This window comes from Aythya ferina (assembly GCF_964211825.1).
Source record: "Aythya ferina genome assembly, chromosome: 6".
Lineage (NCBI taxonomy): Eukaryota > Metazoa > Chordata > Aves > Anseriformes > Anatidae > Aythya > Aythya ferina.
Window position 1 is genome coordinate 20,443,691 of NC_140303.1, and position 21,344 is coordinate 20,465,034.

A 21,344-nucleotide genomic window follows, 5' to 3' on the forward strand; every position below is an offset into this window, starting at 1 on the left:
ATGCCAGAGGCTGCTCTTGGTTTCATCACTGTGCTTACATGAGAGATGGAGGGACCCACCTCCTCTGGTGAAAAACAGCACCTCCAGTGGGAACTACCCAGATATTTTTATTCATAAACTTATGCAAGCATCAAAGTTAGGATCCACGGAAATCATTTTGCAAAGAATGAAGATGTTTTTAGATAGATCAGTAAAAGAAACTCCCCCAGAAATTTTTCTTCATCTGCTTGTAACAGAATGTCATGCAATAGAAAACAAGTGGCAGAAATAACAAGTGGCAGGACATGATTCCTGTGAGGAGATCTGGTTTCTGCTTTTCTCCTTAAAAGAGCGGAATAACATCACAGAGCTACCTTGAGTTCATACTTATGTAAAAGAGAGCACAATTTATCTGAGAGTTATCTGGCTGAGTGGTCTTGTCTTCACTAGTTAATATCTGGCAATTATGTGTGGATATGACAGTTGTAAGCCTTACACAAGTAGGCGGTAGTGACTGAGGTTTAACAGTAGGCTTTTCTTCTTTGCTTGACCTGATGACATATGCAAAAAGCTAAAAACTGCCGGGTCTACATTAGGACTTGAATGAGTTATGTGGGTGGAATCTGAATACATGTTGCTTTGAAGAACTATGGGTTGAGAGAAGCAGTAGAAACACCATAGAAACATGCAGAATAGCCAGTAAAGAGCATTAAAACCACAAAAGATATACTTGTAGTAAGGCCTGGAGAAAAAGCAGAAAGAGCTTTTAGGTAGAGAACTAAGGAAAGGTTTATAGTACTGAGCGAGGAGAACGTTCCCTATTCTCTTGTGTGGAGGAACATGAGATGTGATATTGATACTCTGAAAAATAAACAGCATCAAAAATACAACAATTGATCTCCACTTTCCCCTCCTAAATGAAATGGTCAAAGCTCAGATTACTTATCAAAAAAGGTGATACTCTATTTATTCAGTATACAATTTTATTTCAAACCTTAGGGTGCTACTAGTAAAACCATGCCTTGGAGATAATATATTTTTTAAGATAAGGGCATGTGCAGATTTGGGTGAAAAATGCAGACCTGCAGCAGTCCAGATATAAACCTGTTTAAGCTATTATAATTATCACTCTTGTCCTCAAGAGGTGTAAGTAGGCCAACTGAGGTGGAGAACAGGCAGTCAGTGACTTAGATGGCTATAGCAATTCAGCTGCCATCCCTCCTGGTTTGGAGGTGCTCCAGCTAAGCCTGAGATCTCTTTGTATTCCCCCAAATATTTATTATCTACACTATTATAACAAACTAGAACAGGCAGTGTAGGAAAAAGTCATTTCTTCCAGGTGGAAAACTCCAGCCTTAGGAATGAGATGGCAGCAGAGTCTGCATATGCGATTACATAATGTCATTACTGCAAAGTGAGGTCAGGCCCTTACTCAGACATTAACACTATCATTTACAAAAAAGTCTCAGCTAAGTAGAGTGGTATTTCCACCCTAGGACTCTCCTGGAACTAGACTAAAATCTTAAAAAAGAATTTGCTCAGTGATAATCACTCTTCTGTGAAGCTTTCTAAAGAGCTGAAAGTACTCCTGTTTTCCCCTCCACGTTATCAGAGCTCAGAAGGTAAGAAAAGTTCCTCTGTAGTGCAGTGGAAATAACCATGCAGTGGATCTGGTTACTGTAGTACTAAGAACAAGCAAATACAGATACCAGAATTGATATGGTCTAAGAACATGGCTGAATGAAGACACAGAAAGTCAAGGTTTAGCTTTGCAGTGCAGTTGCTAATAGCTTGGCATAGATAACTCTTGTTCTCAGATCTGTGTGTCATTAATCGCATTAATTAAGGACATGGTCTTAGCAGACAACAAAACTACTTCTCACTACCGAGAAACCTGAGTTTCAGTTGAGATTCCTTCCATCAGAAGTTGCCTGCTTGCAGTTTTTGACCATGGTGTTTGAAATGATGAGAGCCTAGGTGCAGGATTTAAAATAAATCAAATTTGAGCATAATCTAACCTTCTGTCACTTATCTCCCTTTCCAATATGAAAGCAACCAAGTCACAGAAGGCTCTTTATGCTTGTTAAAGGAAAGAGGAAAATAAGATGTTGTGCACGTTCTGTATAAAGCTCCTTTCACTCTCTGAGGAGCAATGCAGAACTGTCCCAGCCTGTGGCAGTTCAGTCCTGTTCGAAGGAACAGCAGTTAAAATCATAGTGTGGTCCCAAACTGGCTGTTAAGAACTGTCTAATGCTGCTTCCTATCACTGCTGCTGCCTCTCCTAGGAAACATTTTGGCTGTGCATGGCTCAGTGGGCAGTTTCTTTTCCACCTCTATGAGGTTTTCCAGAAACCCAGAGGACCCAGGCTCTCTGCACAATGCAGACTATTTTTGCCAGCTCCTGGTGCTGTCTTCACTTTCTCTGGCCCTGGAAGTCATTGTTTAGAAGTTTTTCTTGAAAAGACGAACAGGGAGGCCTTTATATTTTTCATCCCGAAACCATAATTTCAAAAATGTGATACATACCATTTTTTCAAAGTTTACTAGATTGTCAGTGAGTGTCTTGTTTCCCTCATGAGTAAACGTCATGTCTGTATAGGAATAAAAGCCACATTAAAGCCCATAACTAAACCATGGCCATACAAAACAACAAAACATTTTATCTATGCCTTACAACAATCAAAGCAGCTATAAAAGTAAAACATTTAGGCTTTAATTTGAAGCATTTCTGAGACTAGTAAAATTGAGGTATAATATTCAGATGTACTAAAGCAGTTTTTCTTTACTCTGTGTCATGCTTTTTATAATGGAAAAAGATCATACCTCACACTGAGATTGATTTTTGCTTTTTCTTGATGCTTTTTACTCTTACTCTTCAAATATTTGACAAATAGCTTTCAAGTTAATAATTCTGGTAGCATCCAAGCTTACCTTTTATAAGAAGTGGCATGAAAGGAATTATTGGAGGGTCCAATTTAGCTACAGTTAGTCTGTAGGCCCTATGGTTTCTTGATGGATCCTTACGAAAAAAGAGAAATCAAATAATTATTAATACATATTATTAAATGTATTAAGACACTGCATGCATTCATTTAAATGTCATGGCATTTATTAAAATCGTTATCTTCTCTTGTGGCTTTAAAAGTGCATCTGAAAGCTACAGATGCCTTTTATCATTTTCACATGCAGTTTACACAATGAAAATGCAGCTGCTAAACACAGTTTTCATAGCAAATAACAAGGTAAGATATGATTACAAAAAAATTGTTCATAAAAGGAACCACATATTTTACCCTCCATCCTTGCAGCTGCAGAGCCAGTATTCTGTAACACTAAAATGTATTGCCTGGAAAAATCCAGGTTGGAAAATATAATTTCCCATATGTACTATTGGAAAACGTGATAAAGCTTTGCTGAGTTTCCCAGATTAACTTTGAGTGGTACATAAGTTCTCTCAGAGTAGGTTCCTAAGAGTATAATTTATTAGTCATACATACTTGTTTTAGCAGCTCTAAAATGGGATCATAAACTTCTTAAAGTCAAACAAGGACATATAAAATGTTCTGAATCAAGGAATTCAAATCAGTTACTCAGAAACTGAATTAGCTCAGATTGTGCATAGAATAAGGGATCTATTACTATTCACCATTAAGCTTTCAAATTCTGCATAGATCTTCTTGAACTTGCTTGGAAGTTTCTGTTAATAAAAACAAAAATAGCAGACCTTAATTAAATCCAATTTGTGTGGTAATTTTACTGTAAATGCTAGTTCCTTCTACAACGCCCTAAGTCAGGAAAGCGCTCTTTTTGCCAGATATTTCTAACAATGTGCTAATCTAAAATACAACATGTCTCCTAGCAACCAGATTATAAATAGAGACGGGACCAGCCATGAAACCTGGATCCTGATTTAAACCCCAACTTGGATTTATTCCTACGGGATGCTTAGGTTTGGATTTTTGTTTGGTTTATGTTGAAATCACTAAATTCAGAGTCTAAGTGAAAGTTCAAGTGAGTAGCTTCAGGACATTCCTCGTTATAGCCCATCTGAAAATATAATTTATACACAGCTTTCAAAGGGGTAGCTTAATTATTCATACCTATGATGAACTGCCCTTGCAACATCCAAGTCCATGCCTGGGCATTTCCAGGAGGTTTTCTGTTCACACTAATGTATCATCAACTGCTGCTCTAATTCTTGACATGCCCAGCAGCCTCTAGTGCTTTCTGGACTATAAATTAATGAATAGGTTTTCAGTCCACAATACCTACACAAGTAAATTATGGTCACTTGATTGTACAGCGAATGGGATGAAATGGGCATTACTAAATATTTTCATATTATGTTCATAATATCTTAATGTTATGTTAGACATATTAAATAGTATTACTAAAAGACTATAGCATGTGTTATAAATTAGTTTCAGAAATTAGACCAACTTTTTATGCACACTCATAAGATGTCAGCTTTCTAGTTTTAGTAAGAAGTTTCACTACATTTGCTGATTCAATCAGACTACTACTGGCAGTGGGTAATATTAAAAATTAATAGAGACTTTATAGAGCATAAATGATTTTTTGCAATACTTCCTACATTTGGAGTGTGTACCCTAGCAAGATATTTACACTGTGCCACAGCAAGGGCCTAATTTTTAATGATGTGTGTGAACAACTGTGTGCCTAGTTTGCATATGCATACAGATTAGGTATTTGTGAAATAAGTGGTATAATTGGACATTTGCACCTGCAAATATCTAATTTGTGCAAGCAACTAATGTAAATGCATGATAATATGGCAAAAAACAGGTCTTGATATGTTTGTTTTTAAGCATAATCTCTCTCTCTCTATATATATATGGCTAAGAATCAAGTTGCAGAGGTTTTCCTGATAAATTGACTGCTCTACAGAACCAGTGTGTGACATTTCCCGAACTCAGGTCATACTCCACACTGACAAATGAACTGTGTACCCCCCAAGCTCAGACCCTGTGTCTATTTCAGATTGTAGTATATAATTCCAGTTGCCTCTTCTGTCATCATACTATGCCTGTACTGTCTGAGCTCTCCCAACTATTCCTCTCTGTAGCCACAAAAGAAAGGTCATTATTTTTAAAACTGATCTGCAAATCTTTGTTTTCAGTGCTGATTGCATAAATTACTTGCAACGTGTACTTCTGAAAATGGGGATGGTGACTTCTCAGATGTGTTTGTCTGAACTCCTAGTTCAGACCACTTTGTTAGGTGTTCAAATTTGGGCTGTGTTAGCATAATGCTAACTATTTTGAATTTCTAATGAACAAAATACATGCGGATTCAAATCTGCAGATCTTTCATCAACCAGAATGTTCTCAGTAGTTACATGTGTTTACTACCTCAACCTGCTGGACACTGCAACCAGTCTGTATACTCGTACACAAAAGAGCAAAGCCACAGAAACAGGTGGAAGCTCTGAGAATGAAGACCAAATTGATAGTAACAAGGGGAATGCACGTCAGAGAGAAAAACAGAACCCGTGTGTTACTAGGGTAACAGAGTCCATATAGAGATCAGAAGATAATATGTATAAACAAAGGATGGATTTTAGAGAACAACATATTGAGTGATCTCAGCAAATGACCAGTAGTCAAAAAGAGGATGGGCTGATGTAAGAGGCTAACTCGCTCACCCTGTTGGGCAGTTTATCTCATTAATAAAGCTGGTAGTGTCACACTTGCTAACTGCTTATGAGAACTAAACACACCCATAGGTGTGTTTAGTTCCTTACTAATAAAAATTGTCATCCTTAGCTAAAGGCTTCTGCTCAGGAGCTGAATTTCTACATCTAATATTATCAGTAATAAAGGCCTAACTCATGTTTTTGCTGACTAAAAGCAGAAATTCCTGACAAACTTCTTAGAATTGGATGGTAGCTAAGACTTACCTCCCACGTTAATGAGAGACGGCTCACGGCAACATTACTCAGTCCCATAATAATAGCAAAAAAGGAATTCAGATTTTTGTATTCTTTACAGCTGAAACACAAAAATTTAAGTTGTATGTATCAGTCAGAGTGGAAGTACACAAGACAACCTAAAGAAGGCTGACCCCAGCCACGCAGCATAAATTTGACTGGAGTCTGGCAGCCCTGGCCAGCAGGACTGCAACACATAACTTCACCGATGTGTGAGTAATTCACCATGCTCTGGAGGCTCCTTCCCCCTCCCTCTTAAAATGACCTCCTGCTTCTACTTCACTGGGTGCCAGCTTCTGCAAGGTCATTAAAGGAGTCTTTGAAGTTTCTCCCCACCCGGAAGCACAGTCCTGAATCTGGGCCCAACTCAGTCCCAGAGAATACGAGTGGAAGCAACTGGTTTACAACCCCACTCCCTGAAGAACCTGCTGACAGCTTCTGAACAGCTACTGAATGCTGGAAGCGGTCCCTAGAAGATCTTCATCGCAGTTTACAGGGGTACTGAGTCTTTTTAAAGAGAAGACCAGCTGTCTAGAGATGCCTGTGCGTCAGTGACATCTCGATGTGTATGATTTCTAAATAGTACTTGTGATTTCTGGAACTCTTTAGAATGCTTCAAACAACTGCCATTTGCTACCAGCATCATTAAAAGAGGTTCAGGGCAGTAGGAGCTCTAGGTCAGCCTTTATCCCTAATGCAAATGAGAATTTGTGTCACCAATTAGGAAAAACTGGAAAATGTAACTGAGTATTATGGCAGTTCCAATACACTTTATACAGGAGCAGACAAAATGGGGCTCTGACAGAAGCTGCCCATACAACTGCTCAGCTGTGACTGCATCGCGTGGCTCATTGACTCAATGGGGAGGGAAGAGAGAGAATAAAGCCTCATAAATCTGTCTTGCGAGGTTCCTGCAAATCACTTGCTCTTTTTCACAACTAATTTCCAAAATCTGTTTTCAGAACCTCAGTCTCTGCTTCTTTTGCTGTTTACCAAGAAAAATTCCACAAGATTCAAGCTACATTTCCCATATGTTGTTTTTTGTTTTTTTATTCATTGCTTAATCTCTTAGCTCCTCTGAAGCATCTTCAGCTCCAGATAAAATTAGTACAATCATCACATGCTACTGTCCAGCTCCATAATTGCCACATCACCTTATTGTTATTCTGTTTTTTCTGTCCCTCTGTTTCACCAGACTCAATGTATTGAGGGGGTGAGTCCTTTAGATCTGGGCCTCACTTGTGTCTGCACTGTGTGAACACTGAGCATATGAAAAAATCATCTCTCCCCATCTGATGGTCTGCCTGTTGGAGACTGCTGCACCCTCAGATCTTCTGGCAGAGCTGCTCATACAAATTCTCCCACATCAGATTAGGGCCAGTGAGCAAGGTTAGCAAAGATAAGCTGAAATGCTAAAGCTACCCCAACTTATTCAGACTAGAGAAGGTCAGGGAGTGCCTTGTTAGTGGATCTGAGGGGAAATAAGGATGAAAAGCAACCAGGAAAGGCTGTCAATGATAACCTCTTCCCCAGCCACAACTAAATCTAGAAAGGAATATATGTCCACAGCTTGCGACATTGAGAATAAATTGTGGCATGGTAAAAATAATTAGCACACATCAGTGGTGCTCAAACATAGTAGGCAGCTGCAAATGCATCTGCAATATGTAATTTGAATCTATCTTTCATTTTAAAAAGGATAAGTTTGCTAAATATTCTGTTAAGCAAGGCAATTTGACTAAGTCCCTGTTAAAATCAGTCTAGATATAAGGCTTTATAGACCAAATATTCAGTAAACTCTACAGAATCTACACTGAATAGCTCAGTTCCAAATAGAGGAACGCTGTAATGAGAAACAGTGCTGTGTGGCTCCACTGGCAGCGGTGTATATATTCTGCCTGCAAAATGTCAGGAAGTGAATTATTCAAAGTACCACGGTGTGTTTGGAGCAGATGTCCCTTGACCTCCCAGTAAGGTCTGTATTGGAACAAATTTCTCCTTAGTGTGAACGGTCAACACATATATAAACATGTGCTTTTGTCTCCAACACAAACATGGTTAAAATCTCTCTGTACTTACACGAGCATATTCATCTTGGTATTTTCTCTGCACACATGCACTCTCTTCAAAAATTTTTTGGAGGCTCCTCGGGCTTATAGCATACATTTGTGTATGAAAGAATGATTCTCAAAAACTAAGTGAAAGTGTCTGAGTGTAGTGATACACAGGAAGGTTTCTAAATAGCCTGTGGGTATAACTGCAAAGCGGAAATATATACAGTGTTTGTGGGTATCCATAAAGGTATGCACAAGTACTTCCTAGAAGGTCTTTAATATTATGCAATTAATATGGGAAGAACTCACTACAGGAAATGTAGTTCGCTTCTGCCCTTTGTTTCCAAATTTGATCCTACAATGGCTGGAGGACAGAGGTGAACCTGGTAACCTCCACATCCTTTCCCAGCAAATGCAAAGGCAAAAACAGCTCCTGGAACTGAAAGCACACGTGCACAGCACTTGGAGCCAGCACTTGGCCTTGTGCTTGCCAACAAAGACAGGCCACACACATCACAGGGTGCACTGGGTGGCAGATACAAAGTGATGTGCCTCCTGCAATGCTGTCTGAGCCCACGTCATAGAACTGAAACAGGGTTCTCAGTAACAGCTATCTTTGAAAATTGGTACGTGCAAGGCATCTTGTTACCACCAGTCATGCGAGATTAATCGTGCAGCACCGAGCTGTGCCGAACACTTTTATAATCAGTCTGGTACTTCTAGGTAGGGTAAAGTTCTCATTAGGTCTCAAGGATCTTCACAAGCAAAACTTCCCCACGGATCTTGCTTTGAGGCCTGGGCTCTCGTCTTTTGATCCAATTCCTCGGCTTTTTCTCCCCTCCAACTTGGGTGCGCGGTGTTTGTGTTACCGCATGCTATAGCACCTGTTACCATGGCAGCACTGCACCGAGGGCAGGAGCCTGGCAAAACTTCCCAGCGCCTTTCCAGACGCTGCAATTAAACCTGCCTGCTCGCTTTGTACTTAGGAAAATCTTGTGCTTTGGCTTTCTCTGCATTTAGGAGACAAAGAGGACTCGGCAGAGCAGACCGCTTTTAGCTGTTTATTTTTAGCATTGTAGTGATACCAGAAACATGGAAGTAAACAGGAGGTTGTCAAGCTGTTGTAAATAGCATAGGGCTAAACCCATGACACAGAGGAACCCACTGACTAGGGCGGCTTATTAAGGAAATATTTAACTGTAATTTTTAAGATACTTGATTTCAAGTGTTTATGGAAATTACTACTGTATCTTAATTTACCACATTTCAACATTTTCCCATTTCATGCCTCTGAGCCCAGAGCAGCCCCCGACTCGTCTGTGAGCGGGTGCCAGTGCCCTCTCCTGGACACAGCCCGCCAGGGCCGCCGCCGGCTTCCCGATTTTGCTCTGAGGGGTGAGATAATGGAATATGTGGCAAACGTATTTTTAGACGCTAAAGAGGTAAATTCTGTCCTCTGTTCTGAACAGAAACCCGATCCTGCGTGCTATATCTTGAAAATCGCCAGCTCTCTCCAACGGGAGGGCCTGAAGCCGTTCCCAGAAGGAAGTCGGTGCTCGCAGCACAGGGCCTTCCCAGAGCTCATGCATAGTTTCGGTGTGAGCACTGATTTCAGCTATGTGGAATTATGAACCGAGAGGAGGGAGACATCACAGCTGTACTGGAATCTCTTCCTTCACACAATTACATTTAACAATGCAAAACAAATGTTAAAATTCATGGTTTAACTGTAAGAACTGCTTTGTTCTGTAAGCCCCTTAGAGACCTCTATTCACAACACCCAAAGTCTTAGACAAACACTAAAAAAGGCAACTCCTCACTATACCCCTCAGTGAACTGTTGGTTTAGACAACGAGTGACAGGTAAGGAATGTAATACACCATGAACTGAAAAGGAAGCGAGAAGGTAACTGCTATAAAAAAACCTGCAGCTATGCAGGGCAGGGGCATGCTCCTGCTCCCACTGATGCATCCATCCCTCAAATCCTGGTTCTTGACTTCAGTGGCAAGCAGCCAAGGTCTAAATCTTTAACAGGAAGACTCCAAAGAGCTTCGGTTCTAATATGAATAAAAGAATAGTGCAATAATTTCCTGCTATCCAACCTCAGACCCAACAGTTACTAAGAGAAAAAGGACACTGATATTGTTGCATTTTAAACTAAAAGTATTAGAACATTACCAGCCGCAGACTGAAGGCAACACAAGCCTTATCACCTCTGTACTACATCTCTGTCATTCTCCCACTCAGCTTTCACACTCAGAACCACTCTCAGAATAGTTTTCCTGAAGAGCACCAGAAACACTTCTGTTTCTGTAAAATTTTAGGATCATTTCTTTGTCATTATATATTAATTCATATATTAGTTTTTGCTAATGTGTGTAAGGATATATGAAGGATTTGCCTAAAGAGCTGAAATATATTTGCTCACAAACTTGATATGAAAATATAGCCCTAAGAGCTCAAAGATTTTTAGGAATCAAGGACAAATGAAGAGTTGGACAGGAAAAAAGAAAAATATATAGTAACAAGCTTCTATACTGCATTATAAGGAAATGGACAGAACTACTGAACAGAGAACATTTTAACCTCTAATGTGCACCTTCCTGAAAACAAAAAAGGAAGATAACAATTTTACTATATTGAACTTAATTTCCAGCTCACAGATGATTGTATACTTACTGGGCTGCTATCTTAATATACTTCTTTAATAGCTGCACACGCTTGCTGAGTTGAGAGCAAAGACAAATCTCAGTGACCACCCAGAACTGAATTTCATTAAATCTTCTTAAAAACAAGTCCAGATTTGCTGTGGTCTTTTTAAAATTGTGCCTTCCAAAAGTGTGATAGATCAGTTCCAGCTAGGAAAAAGAAAACAGTAGTTTTTTGTTTGTTTGTTTGTTTGTTTGTTTAAGAAATCTTGTATTTTGGACAGTGGAAAAAAGCTAATAATGACCAGGTAAATATTGTCTACTTCCTACACTAGCCTGAAATTTGCTCTGCAGTTTGCATTTACTGTTGTACAGATGACAAGAATTTAGGTTGCAAATCCAATTGTCAATAGCTGAGACATACTAAAAGCCTAACTGTAGATTATGCATAAATAGCTCAATATCTTGAGCGAAACATACTAAAGTAATTCAATAAACAGCACATGTTTGGGAGAAGTTTTATAAGCAAGATGAAAAAATAAAATTAGAGGAAGAACACCTCATACTTTCAAAACTTGTAGGTGGCTTTATTGTAGTATTTTTGAAAATCAAGATCAGATAAAGTTTTGTAAATAATGAATATACCTACAATATACAACTACACATTGTCTAACATAATCTGTTGAATACATAGATCTTCATACCTCATGCACGCAGTTGAAGAGCTCCCAGTCATAAATGGTCATCTGATGAGCTAAGTCTTTGGAACTCATCAGTTCAAACGTTCCTACTGTACCAGTAGATGGTCCCTCTTGTTCTGGTAATGGCGCCTACAAATAGAAAAATATTTCAGAAATGCTAAATTACATGATTGGTGCTTTTCTTCCATAATGTTCCTTTTTTTCCCCAGTGTGACCATTTCCCTAAGCCTGCTTCTCATACTAAAAGTGAAATTTGCTTTTAGCCATAGGCTGGCATTAGGAAGTGAGCCTAAATCAGAATCCACTATGCACAGGATGCTCAGGGAAATTCTGAAAGCTCTTCAGAGGCACTATAAGGAAATAAAACAGACTGTTCTCGGTATGTTATTTTTAGCATTGTCCTAAAATCTGAAGCCAGAAATAAACACTTTGATATGTGTTGTGTTCCCTAAAGTATGCCTATTTGTTTAGAAGCATAGGTCTGTTCAAAAAGCTTTTGTTATTGATTTCCTTTCACATATACCAGTAACTAGGTCACAAAGCAAAAGCCAAATACTTTTGAAGATTACTGATTGTAATGAAGAGAATTATTACATCTGCTGCTTTTCAGAAATCGGCAGCAATAGCAAGATCTTCTGTTCATTTAGGAAATATGCCTTATACTTTCTCTTTGTCACTACCAGGATGCACTATCGGCCATTTGTGACTGTGAAACTCCTAGCTATGCTAATGAAAATTATATACACACAGTCTTATGAGAAAGAATCCTTTATACCATTCAAGTATAAAATATTTTTGAAAGACATTTCCATCCCACACAATAAAAGAGATCTACAGTGTTGCACACAAGTAGATCTTATAATAAAGAGATTTAAAACATGGCTTGAGATCAAGCCATATTTGAAGTAATCTGTTGTGTATATATTACAGTCAAAGTGTTTGAACCAGTCTGGACTAAATACTAACAAACAATCCTCTTGCAAATTCAAATGCACTCTGAAATACCCTTTGGGAAAACATCAGTGAAGCTTCTCATGAACCCACATTTTAATTGTTATGTTTCCAGGAGAGGGCAGTAGAGTTCACTCACAAGTTTCTTTCTCTATTTCTCATAGGGTCTTTGTTAGATAATTACAGAGAAAGGAATTGTCAACAGGCTCCTTTCTGAGTAGCAACTGAGTAGAGTCTGCAAGATTAACAGACCATATTTACATACTGCAACATCAAAAATGAGCTTATTAAATGAATCCCATTTTATAAAAGAATGTTCTATTACCTGTAGAAAAAGGACTGACTGCATTAATACATCAAGTCACTTTCTCAATAATACACAGTATGTAGTAGCTTTATTTTTGTTTGAGTTCTTGCTTTGCACTCTCAGGAAAACTTGTATTTCAAATATCACTATAATACAAACATTAAAAATGATTAAACCACAGGCATTATTACCTTCAAAGCTCCATCTACAATTTTTAAAATAGTGTATTTAAGCACCATATTATAAAAAAAATAATCATGACAGCCATCAATCTTATAACAGCCTGCAGATCCCTCTGACCTGGGGTTTACACAAACAAAAAATTCCTTCCGTTAAGACAGAGTATGAATGAAAAGTACACCAGTTTTGTGTAGAAAATCCTAATTTGTGGAAATCTGTGGAAAAAGACTTGTTCACAGACTCAAAGAGGGCTTTTTTCCCCTATTTGGAGACAAACACAACATAGCTGTTACCATAACAAACACATATTTTCCAAGGCTAGGAAAGAAGTACTTAGATGTAAACTCATTGCATATTTGCAAATTTGTCTGACCCAGAACAATTTTCACATGGGAATTTCCAAGTGTAATGAGAATAAATGTATCCACATGCACAACAGCCAGGAACTGGAATGTGAAAGGATTAAACTGGGAGGGAGGTAAGGTTGTAACATTTTTCAATGTTATTTATATCTCTTTGAAAAAATGCATTTGATAAGGAGATGTGTTCTGCTATGCAGTGCTGAGAACCTCTTAAAAGGTGCTGAGTGTTCTTCCCTAATTCCTACAGAAGTCAGTCCAGTTGACAAAAACTAGCACATAGCAGCCCTGTATCTCAGAGATCCCTGTAGCTTTTGGAGTACTTGACCCAAGGTAGATAGACAGCACAAGGGACCAGACACAGAAAGTCATGACAATTTTCTGCTAAGGGTATGTCCACGCAGATGATGGAAAGCCATATAAAAAGTACTCAACATAGTTGTACTAATGCAACCCCACTTTAGAGTAGCATGCCCCATAAGGGTATCTATTTGGCAGGATTACTTAAGCTGAAGGGAGCACCAGAATTTAATAAACTGAACAAGAGGTATCTCTGCATGGAACTACAGTAGGCTGTTTGCGAATTCCCTAGTTATTAAACTGAAAGCAGCAGCAAAGCACAGATTTTACCCTATCTATAAAAGAAATCAGGCATACGTACTAAGTGGCTTGTTAAAAGCATACAGGAGGCTGAAACAAGGCTAGGAGTAACAGAGTTCATGCTGACATGACTTGGCAATGACATTTGTTTTTAATGAAATAAAAGGAACAAAAAGTACAGTCAAATCAAACTCTATAAAAGCAGACCCCATGGAGATTGTAAGAATTACTGTATAAACTGTAAGTACTTACGAGCAATTTTACTTAAGAAAAAACAGACTTTCTAGCAGGAATATTTTTTGTGATTCTAGTTGGAATTATCTGAGATTTTGACATAGTATTTTGTGGGGCTCAGAAATAAAAGATTTTAAGTAATTTACTGTTGGAATCAAGTCTCCATAATGCTGTAATTGGTAACATCTATCTTCTATAATATATCCTTGTGGCCATGAGGAGATAATTCTGTAATCAGGATTTACTGCATGTCTTAGTGATAATATTCAGTTCTTCCTACATGCTCAGTGCAACACAGAGAATACTGGGATCAAGTTCTGTCATGTAGATCAGATGGATTTCTGCTCTAGCTCAGGAAATGACATTAGCCTGTTTTAATTTCAAGGCTTGTCCCATAGCACTGTTACAAACCCTTTGTTGTGAATATTTCCACTAGTTTTTACCTAAAGCATAGATAATGCAAAAAATACCAAGCATTCAAATTAACTGAAGAGGTGAGCTTTATGAGGCCTGCATACATACATACCAGTGAATCGAACTGATCACGTGGGCAAGCAAACAGCCGTCCATTAACACTGAGAGTTGTAAACACTGAAACATCATGAGGCTTGAGCACCACTTTTTCTGTAAACATGAAACAGAGGACTGTTTGTTAAATGTATGTAGAATTTACAGGACTGACCCCAATAGCTGTGTAGATCAGTGTTACAGGAATAAATTTTGCACAGTAAACCAATGTCCAGGATACAAAACAGATGACAACAAGGTCCTCTTGGTTGAAGAAATGTGACAACAAGCTCAGCCCAAGCCAGTCTCCTACAGAACTGGCATACAGAACTGGAATCCCAACCCCTCGAACCACACAGGCAGGTGAAAAAGCCTGCACTGCCATCTCTAGGAACTACCCACAAAAGTTTCACCATAATTAGGGACTCTAGTCATTCTTCTCTGAGCTTTAAGAACGTGGAGAGCTGTTCTTACCAGAAATTTCCTTGAAAGACAACTGCATGGGAAAGTGATCAAATTGTAGCAACTGTATTCAAATCTCATGACAACAGTTCTAAAAGAGTGTCACATCACAGGTAAAGTAAAGATAATAAAGTAACTTACAAAAATCTCTATCAGGGGGAGAAAGATTTCGCTGTCAGCAAATCTGACAATACAAAAATGCTGCAACTGCAAAAAGTAGAGCTGCCTGGTGTCAGTTCTCAGAAAGCAACCACTTTTGGCAGGCATCACCGCTTGCAAAAATGCCTCCCAACAGAGCTCTCATTAGCTGTGTGTGTCCCATACTCAACCAAAGCACTTCAGCAACACTAATTCTTCAGCAGAATCCACCTTGCAGTCACTCTCCCATTTCCACAGCCTATAGTGGGGGATTGACTCCTGACCCTTTGCCAAAACTGCCTCAGTGGGCTTGGTACTAAGATGTTCAGTAGTGGTTTACATGGACAGAGCTGTCAGAATGGTAATAAACACTACAGGAATATTAGCACTTCATCGTTTTCTGACATCACTGATTCATACATCTAACTAGACATCATCCATGCTTACCTCGTATTCCCGTTGTTAAAAAGCTTGAATGTCCTACAGTGAAGGGAACTTGGGGTAGCTCTACTCTGTAACATGCAGATACACGAGCATCTCCATTTTCCCTGTATGCCATGTGAGCTCCAGTCTGTGCCTGAACTGGGGAAAGGACTTGCCTCTAAGCTGGCTTGTACTAGCTGAACATGTGCATGGATATAAAAGCCAAGACTGAATTCATCTTGCTTTTGAATTCCACCTGACCTGCTGCTTCACTGTGAGAAATACTTCAGATGATGCAAATACAGTACCTCCTCCTGAACTCATCTTTACTATGATGAGGCCTTCTCCAGAACCCAGCTTATCTGCTACTGCGCTGATCACTTCCTTCACAGATGAAGACACTGGTACACGGATTGTGGTATAAGTTTGGTCTATGCAGTACACTTTAAAAAGAACTGGGAAAAAAAAAAAGAAAAAAAAAAAAAAGATTGTGCTATGTATGCCACATGTAACAACCACAGAGATGTTATTGTACAAACTATTTTCTCTTCAATAACCATTGTTCACAAGTGAAAGAAATAAAGCAACAATAAGTCATTATTACTGTTTTGGTAACTCCCCCTTCCTCAGGTGTTCTACAATTTCTAGTATAGAAATCTTTGACTTCTCAGAGCTTTTAGTAAACCATGAAGTACTAGTGTTTTCGTGTTACACTGTTTATGGATGACAATTTCATCTGGCACTTTGTCATGTCCCAGACGTCATAGTATTTTAAATAAACAATTGTTTCCAAGAGTCAGGAAAGCTGGCTGCAAACTCTCTTATTACAGGAAAATACTTTTTATATTACAAAATAAATTTTAAAATAAAGTTCTGGTTACAATCAGAACTTCAATCAAACTGTGTTGCACCCATTTTTTTTTACACGCAAGTATATAATTGCTGACTCAAGATTGTTGCAGTGAAATGTCCTAACCTGAGAGCATAGTACACATTAGCTCCCAGACTAATACATGAACTCAAGTCTCCGTCTGCCTAGAAATCAATATGATAGTACATTAGTGTGCAAAAAGCAAGGCAGCTCACAGTGGCATGAATTTAAGACAGAAGAAGTTATCAAAATACCCCTTTGGCTCAGCTGTCAATCCAAGCTAAGCAGCCCCTGGGGTTATAGCTGTCTGTGTTTTCAAGGTTCAGTTTGCTGCCTGCCCTACGAACAAGAAGGTGCAGCCGTATGAAAGCAGCAGTTATTTCCTGCCCATGCAAACAGGAGAAGTAGTACTTCCATGGCTGTATCAGCTATTTTGCTCTTTGTGGACCTAGAAGAAACACTGATAGGAACAATGGGAGCTGCAAGATTTGTATGATTTGCAAGATCTGAATGGCAAGATTTCTGCTGTTCATATACAGATACTTCCTGCTTTTGAAATGGCTCTTTCTGTGGTTTGCTTTATGCCAACGGCATTCTCAGATAAAAGACTTTGCATTTTGTTCCCTTATTTTTACCATTGTACAGTAGAAGAGCTATCCTTTGACATCAAACACCTTGAAGCAGAGGTTATCTTCTGTGATGAAGATGCACCAAAACAACCATTGAGAGACTGGACCAGGCAGTTGCAAATAAATCTGCAGATTTATGAATTTTAAGGAATATACATGCTTATTTACAATGACTAGATCTCATCAGCAGAGTTCAGAATTTTGTTGACATGGCAGTGCTTTTTCCTGCATGAAGTAAAGGACAAAATGAAAAGCCACTACAACTGGAAAGGACAGTCTGACACACTGCTGTAAATTTTACCTTGATCTCTTCTCAAGGAGTCAAACTATAGCAATAGGGCAAGACAGCAGATTCTGTTTTCTGGTCTGTGCGCCACAGAGCAGAGATTCAGGGCATGATTATCTGCTCCACTCATATCTCACAAAGGAGCATTTCTGGTGAAACAGCTGTACATTCCCTCAAACTATGCAGAAGAGAAAGAGACTCACACGTGACCTTCAGCAACAAATATATATTGCACTGGAATCATCTAAATGCTCTGTGCTGGTGCAGCCTCACCTCAAGTACTGCGTGCAGTTTTAGGTGCCACAACATAAGAAACACTTAGAAGTATTAGAGACTGTCCAAAGGAGGATTATGAAGATGGTGAATGGTCTAGAGGTGAAGACGTATGAGGAGTGGCTAAAGTTACTTGGTTTGTTCAGCCTAGAGGAGACTCAGGGAAGCTTCCTCATGAGGGGAGTAGAAGGGCAGGTGGCGACCAGTGATAGGACTCAAGGGAACAGCATGCAGCAGGGAAGCTGCATCAGGGGAGGTTCAAGCTGGGTATTAGGAAGAGGTTCTTCACTTAGAACGTTGTTGGACACTGGAACAGGCTCCCCAGGGAAGCAGTCACAGCACCGAGCCTGACAGAGCGCAAGAAGTGTTTTGACAATGCTCTCAGACATATGGTCTAGTTTTTGGTTGGTTCTGTGTGGAGCCAGGAGTTGAATTTCATGATCCTTGTGGGTCCCTTCCAACTTAGGATATTCTATGATTCTATGATACCTGCATGGACAGTGTCCATACTGGTTCTTACCTGTTTTGTTCATCCCCTGTTTTAGAGGTTGTTACATCTTCCTCTGAGGAAGCACAGTGTTTGGAAAAAACACTGGGAAAAAAACAGGAGTACCTCAAAACGATGGAAAATGTCAGGTTAGCAAAAACAAAGCTTGCTTCAGGCTAGGCTTCAAAACTGTTGGTACTTCTGTTTATTTTTAGACCATTTGTTTTCAGAGAACCAACTTTACTATAAATCCCAGTGGCTCAAGAAAACTTTGCAGAGAAAGAACTCACCTTCATCACTGCCCCTAATAGGCTGGCGTTTCTGTGCTCTGTCATCACTTGTGTTAAACAGCTGCAGAAGAACTTTGTGCTGAAAATTAATCATCACGATTCACATTATGGCAGGAATAAACATTATGGGTAGAACTGAATTACAATCAATCAATGGCAGCAAGAAAGGTAGCAATGCAAAATTTCACACAATTCTAAAAGCTATTTCTCAATGTGTCATTTTAATATATCCAAAATTACTAAAGAGAAGATTGTTTACAGGTTTGCTGTGCTAAAGCTTTCACTTAAGAAAATAGGCAAATACATTCTTACCTTCTTTTGTGGTGCTTTAGGTTCTTCAGAACTATAAAAAGGTAAAACATAGAATATATCATTAGGTATTACCTGAAAGAGTTTGTGCACAAAATCACCTAAATAACATAGACCACTTGTCAAACTACAATATCAACATATTTATCAAGGCTGGGGAAATACTAAGTCTGTGCAAGCATGACACAAGCATCCAGCTTAGTTTCAATGGCGTATACATTTCTTATTCTTCCTGTCAATCCCTTTATGAGAGAGTTTGGTGTTTGCAAGAACAATATGGAAAGAGAGGGTCACAGACATTCATCCAAGCAAGCCTGCATGCAAACATTCAGTGACTGGTTGCCATTCACAAAACACAATTTTAATAGATATAAGCAATAAATTTTCTTCATCTATTTACTGAGAAAAAGAAGAAAGGGCAAGAAGAAAAGAAGAAAAAATTGTGCTTACACTTGCTTTACAATTTTCTCTAGCTCTGGAAGTTGTTCCTTTAGGGCTGCAATCATTCTAGTATCATCTGATACAGATACATAAAATTCCTGTAAATGATACAGCATAGTCTTTAAATAACTATAGGGGTAAATGAGCAGTACTAAGGATAGAGGATTATGACATGACATCTGATAGTTTAATGATTATAAAGAATGCTAATCTGCATAGATGAAGACATGCTGGGCCCAACCCTCTATTACTGCTACTTGTTTATCTCCAGCTGATTTAAAGCGTGAGTTACACATGCAGAAGGGAAGACTGATGAGAGGTGGAACAGAGAAGTGTTTTCTTAAGCTTACTGCATAACCACTGACTGCTTGTGCAAATACTGCATTTTCAGATTATCAAAGAGAAAAACAAGAGAATTCACAATTAATCTGCCACAATAGTGTTTTTTTATTCACTGCTGTTGTATTGTAGTTATTGCAATTGTTAACTACAAAATTAATTTCTTTGCTTTTTCTTGTAAAACAACAACATCACAAAACCCAACAAACTTGACCATGCTTGCTACTACAAATCCATCTCCCATCTCATCTATAATTTCTCTGAATGTACTATTTTAGTCACACTTGGACTTCCTCTCCTCCAGCACTATCCTGGATCTTTTCCACTCTGGCTTCTATCCCACATTCCATTTTTCTCTGAGGTGTCTAGTGATCTCTTCTTAGGCAAAACTTAGAACCACTGAACCATACACATTCTCCATGATGTAGAGCACTTGAAACATTTGTCTACTTAAAATCTTTTCCACAGTTACTTGGTAGAGATCTTTCAGTACAACGATACAACAGTTCCTTCATACCTCCAAAAAGGCCATTGCTGCTTCATCTTCTTGCAGTAAATCTCCATATAAAGCAGCCCACTGGAGAACCAGTCGAATGACTCGCCTTTTGTTGTTGAGGGCATAATCCATTTTCTCTTGCTCTGTACCCTGGGAAGGCTGGGCATGATAGGTGCCATGGTGTCAAGGAAAACGCTCAGTGGTTGAAAGTATCAAAACCAGTATGAATTCACAAACAACTGACTTCCAAACAGGGCGTTCAAACATAAGTTCCCAGTTACAGTGGCAGAAAAAGAAAAATGACAACTTGTGTTCATAAACAATTCCAGTCTTATGTCTGTAAGGAAGGCTATTGGAATGAACCACTCTTACCGCTTGTATTTACAGAAGCTATTGTAAGCCAAGGTGAACCTCAGTCCCATTATGGTAGGAGAACCTGAAAGATTACAGTCTAAACTGGCTGCACAGACATGGGATGAAATAACAAATTATATAGTAGCCTCATTTTACATATGAGGAAATCAAAGATTCAGCTCTACCAAATATAGCATATTTGGGAGGCAATACTTTGTGACAGTTATTTTGTGACGAACAATGAGAAAAAGTGAGAAACCTTTTTCATGTAGAAGCATCAACATTACCAAATATGCAGATAGAAAAAAGTATAATTTATTCAAAGGAAAGAAAAAAAAGTAAAGGCTCAAATGAAATTCAAGCATGCCCTGTTCCTACAAGCACTTCTAAGTACAGAGCATCTCAGTCATCTAACTGAAGCTATAATTTTAAAAGCTCTGGTCACTTAAAGATCTCTGCTGACATCTCTATTAAATCAGTGAAAAAGCAGACTGCAGAGCTGAATGTGGGCTTTAGACTCTGTTCTCAGATAAGGGGAGGAAGGTACAAAAGATTCAATTATAACTCGATTATATTAGTTTTCTGCACTTAGTCATTCAGTGTTGCTTTGTTTTTATAGACAAAGAGAACTACTACTACTACAAAGAGAACAAAAAAGGTGTTTATAATCTAGGGCTTCCTTCTAAACTCTGAATTACATCCTCTAAGCAAAGGCATTAACAAGGTGGGTTTTTTTGTTTGTTTTCTTTTAAATATAATTCAATACTACTTTCCTGTCAAGGTCTCTATTTCCCATCACTCTTACAGTAATCATGCCGACTTAGAATGAAAAACTGATGCTGAGGAAACCTGCCGCTCTTAGAAAGTCCATGATGGGCAATAAACTGAGTTAACTGCAGCCCTTAACTATGCAAAAATGATGAGGAATCCACTGCAGAAATGACATATGACAATTTGTGTACCTCTTCACAGAGGTTAACAATGTATATTAAAACCATTTCCCAATAAACTGATGACTGAGTATGAAGTAAGCACAGAACGAGTGCAACCACTTCAACTGTTCTTCCTGGGTACCA

The 21,344-nt window shown here is 38.8% G+C and overlaps 1 protein-coding gene across 1 annotated transcript in view; it reads right to left on the minus strand.

The window, feature by feature from the left end:
- The window catches only part of RAPGEF4 (Rap guanine nucleotide exchange factor 4), a 52,234-nt gene that overhangs the window by 8,406 nt on the left and 22,484 nt on the right, over positions 1-21,344 (minus strand). Inside the window, exons 10-21 of the mRNA XM_084522853.1 lie at positions 19,936-20,086; positions 19,089-19,177; positions 18,642-18,672; positions 18,330-18,408; positions 15,802-15,948; positions 14,490-14,587; positions 11,336-11,461; positions 10,663-10,841; positions 5,900-5,990; positions 3,626-3,676; positions 2,911-2,998; positions 2,506-2,570 (exon numbers count right to left, since the gene is read on the minus strand). Of these exons, the coding sequence (XP_084378979.1) occupies positions 2,506-2,570; positions 2,911-2,998; positions 3,626-3,676; positions 5,900-5,990; positions 10,663-10,841; positions 11,336-11,461; positions 14,490-14,587; positions 15,802-15,948; positions 18,330-18,408; positions 18,642-18,672; positions 19,089-19,177; positions 19,936-20,086 (1,195 nt within the window). The remainder of the gene's footprint in view (positions 1-2,505; positions 2,571-2,910; positions 2,999-3,625; positions 3,677-5,899; positions 5,991-10,662; positions 10,842-11,335; positions 11,462-14,489; positions 14,588-15,801; positions 15,949-18,329; positions 18,409-18,641; positions 18,673-19,088; positions 19,178-19,935; positions 20,087-21,344) is intronic.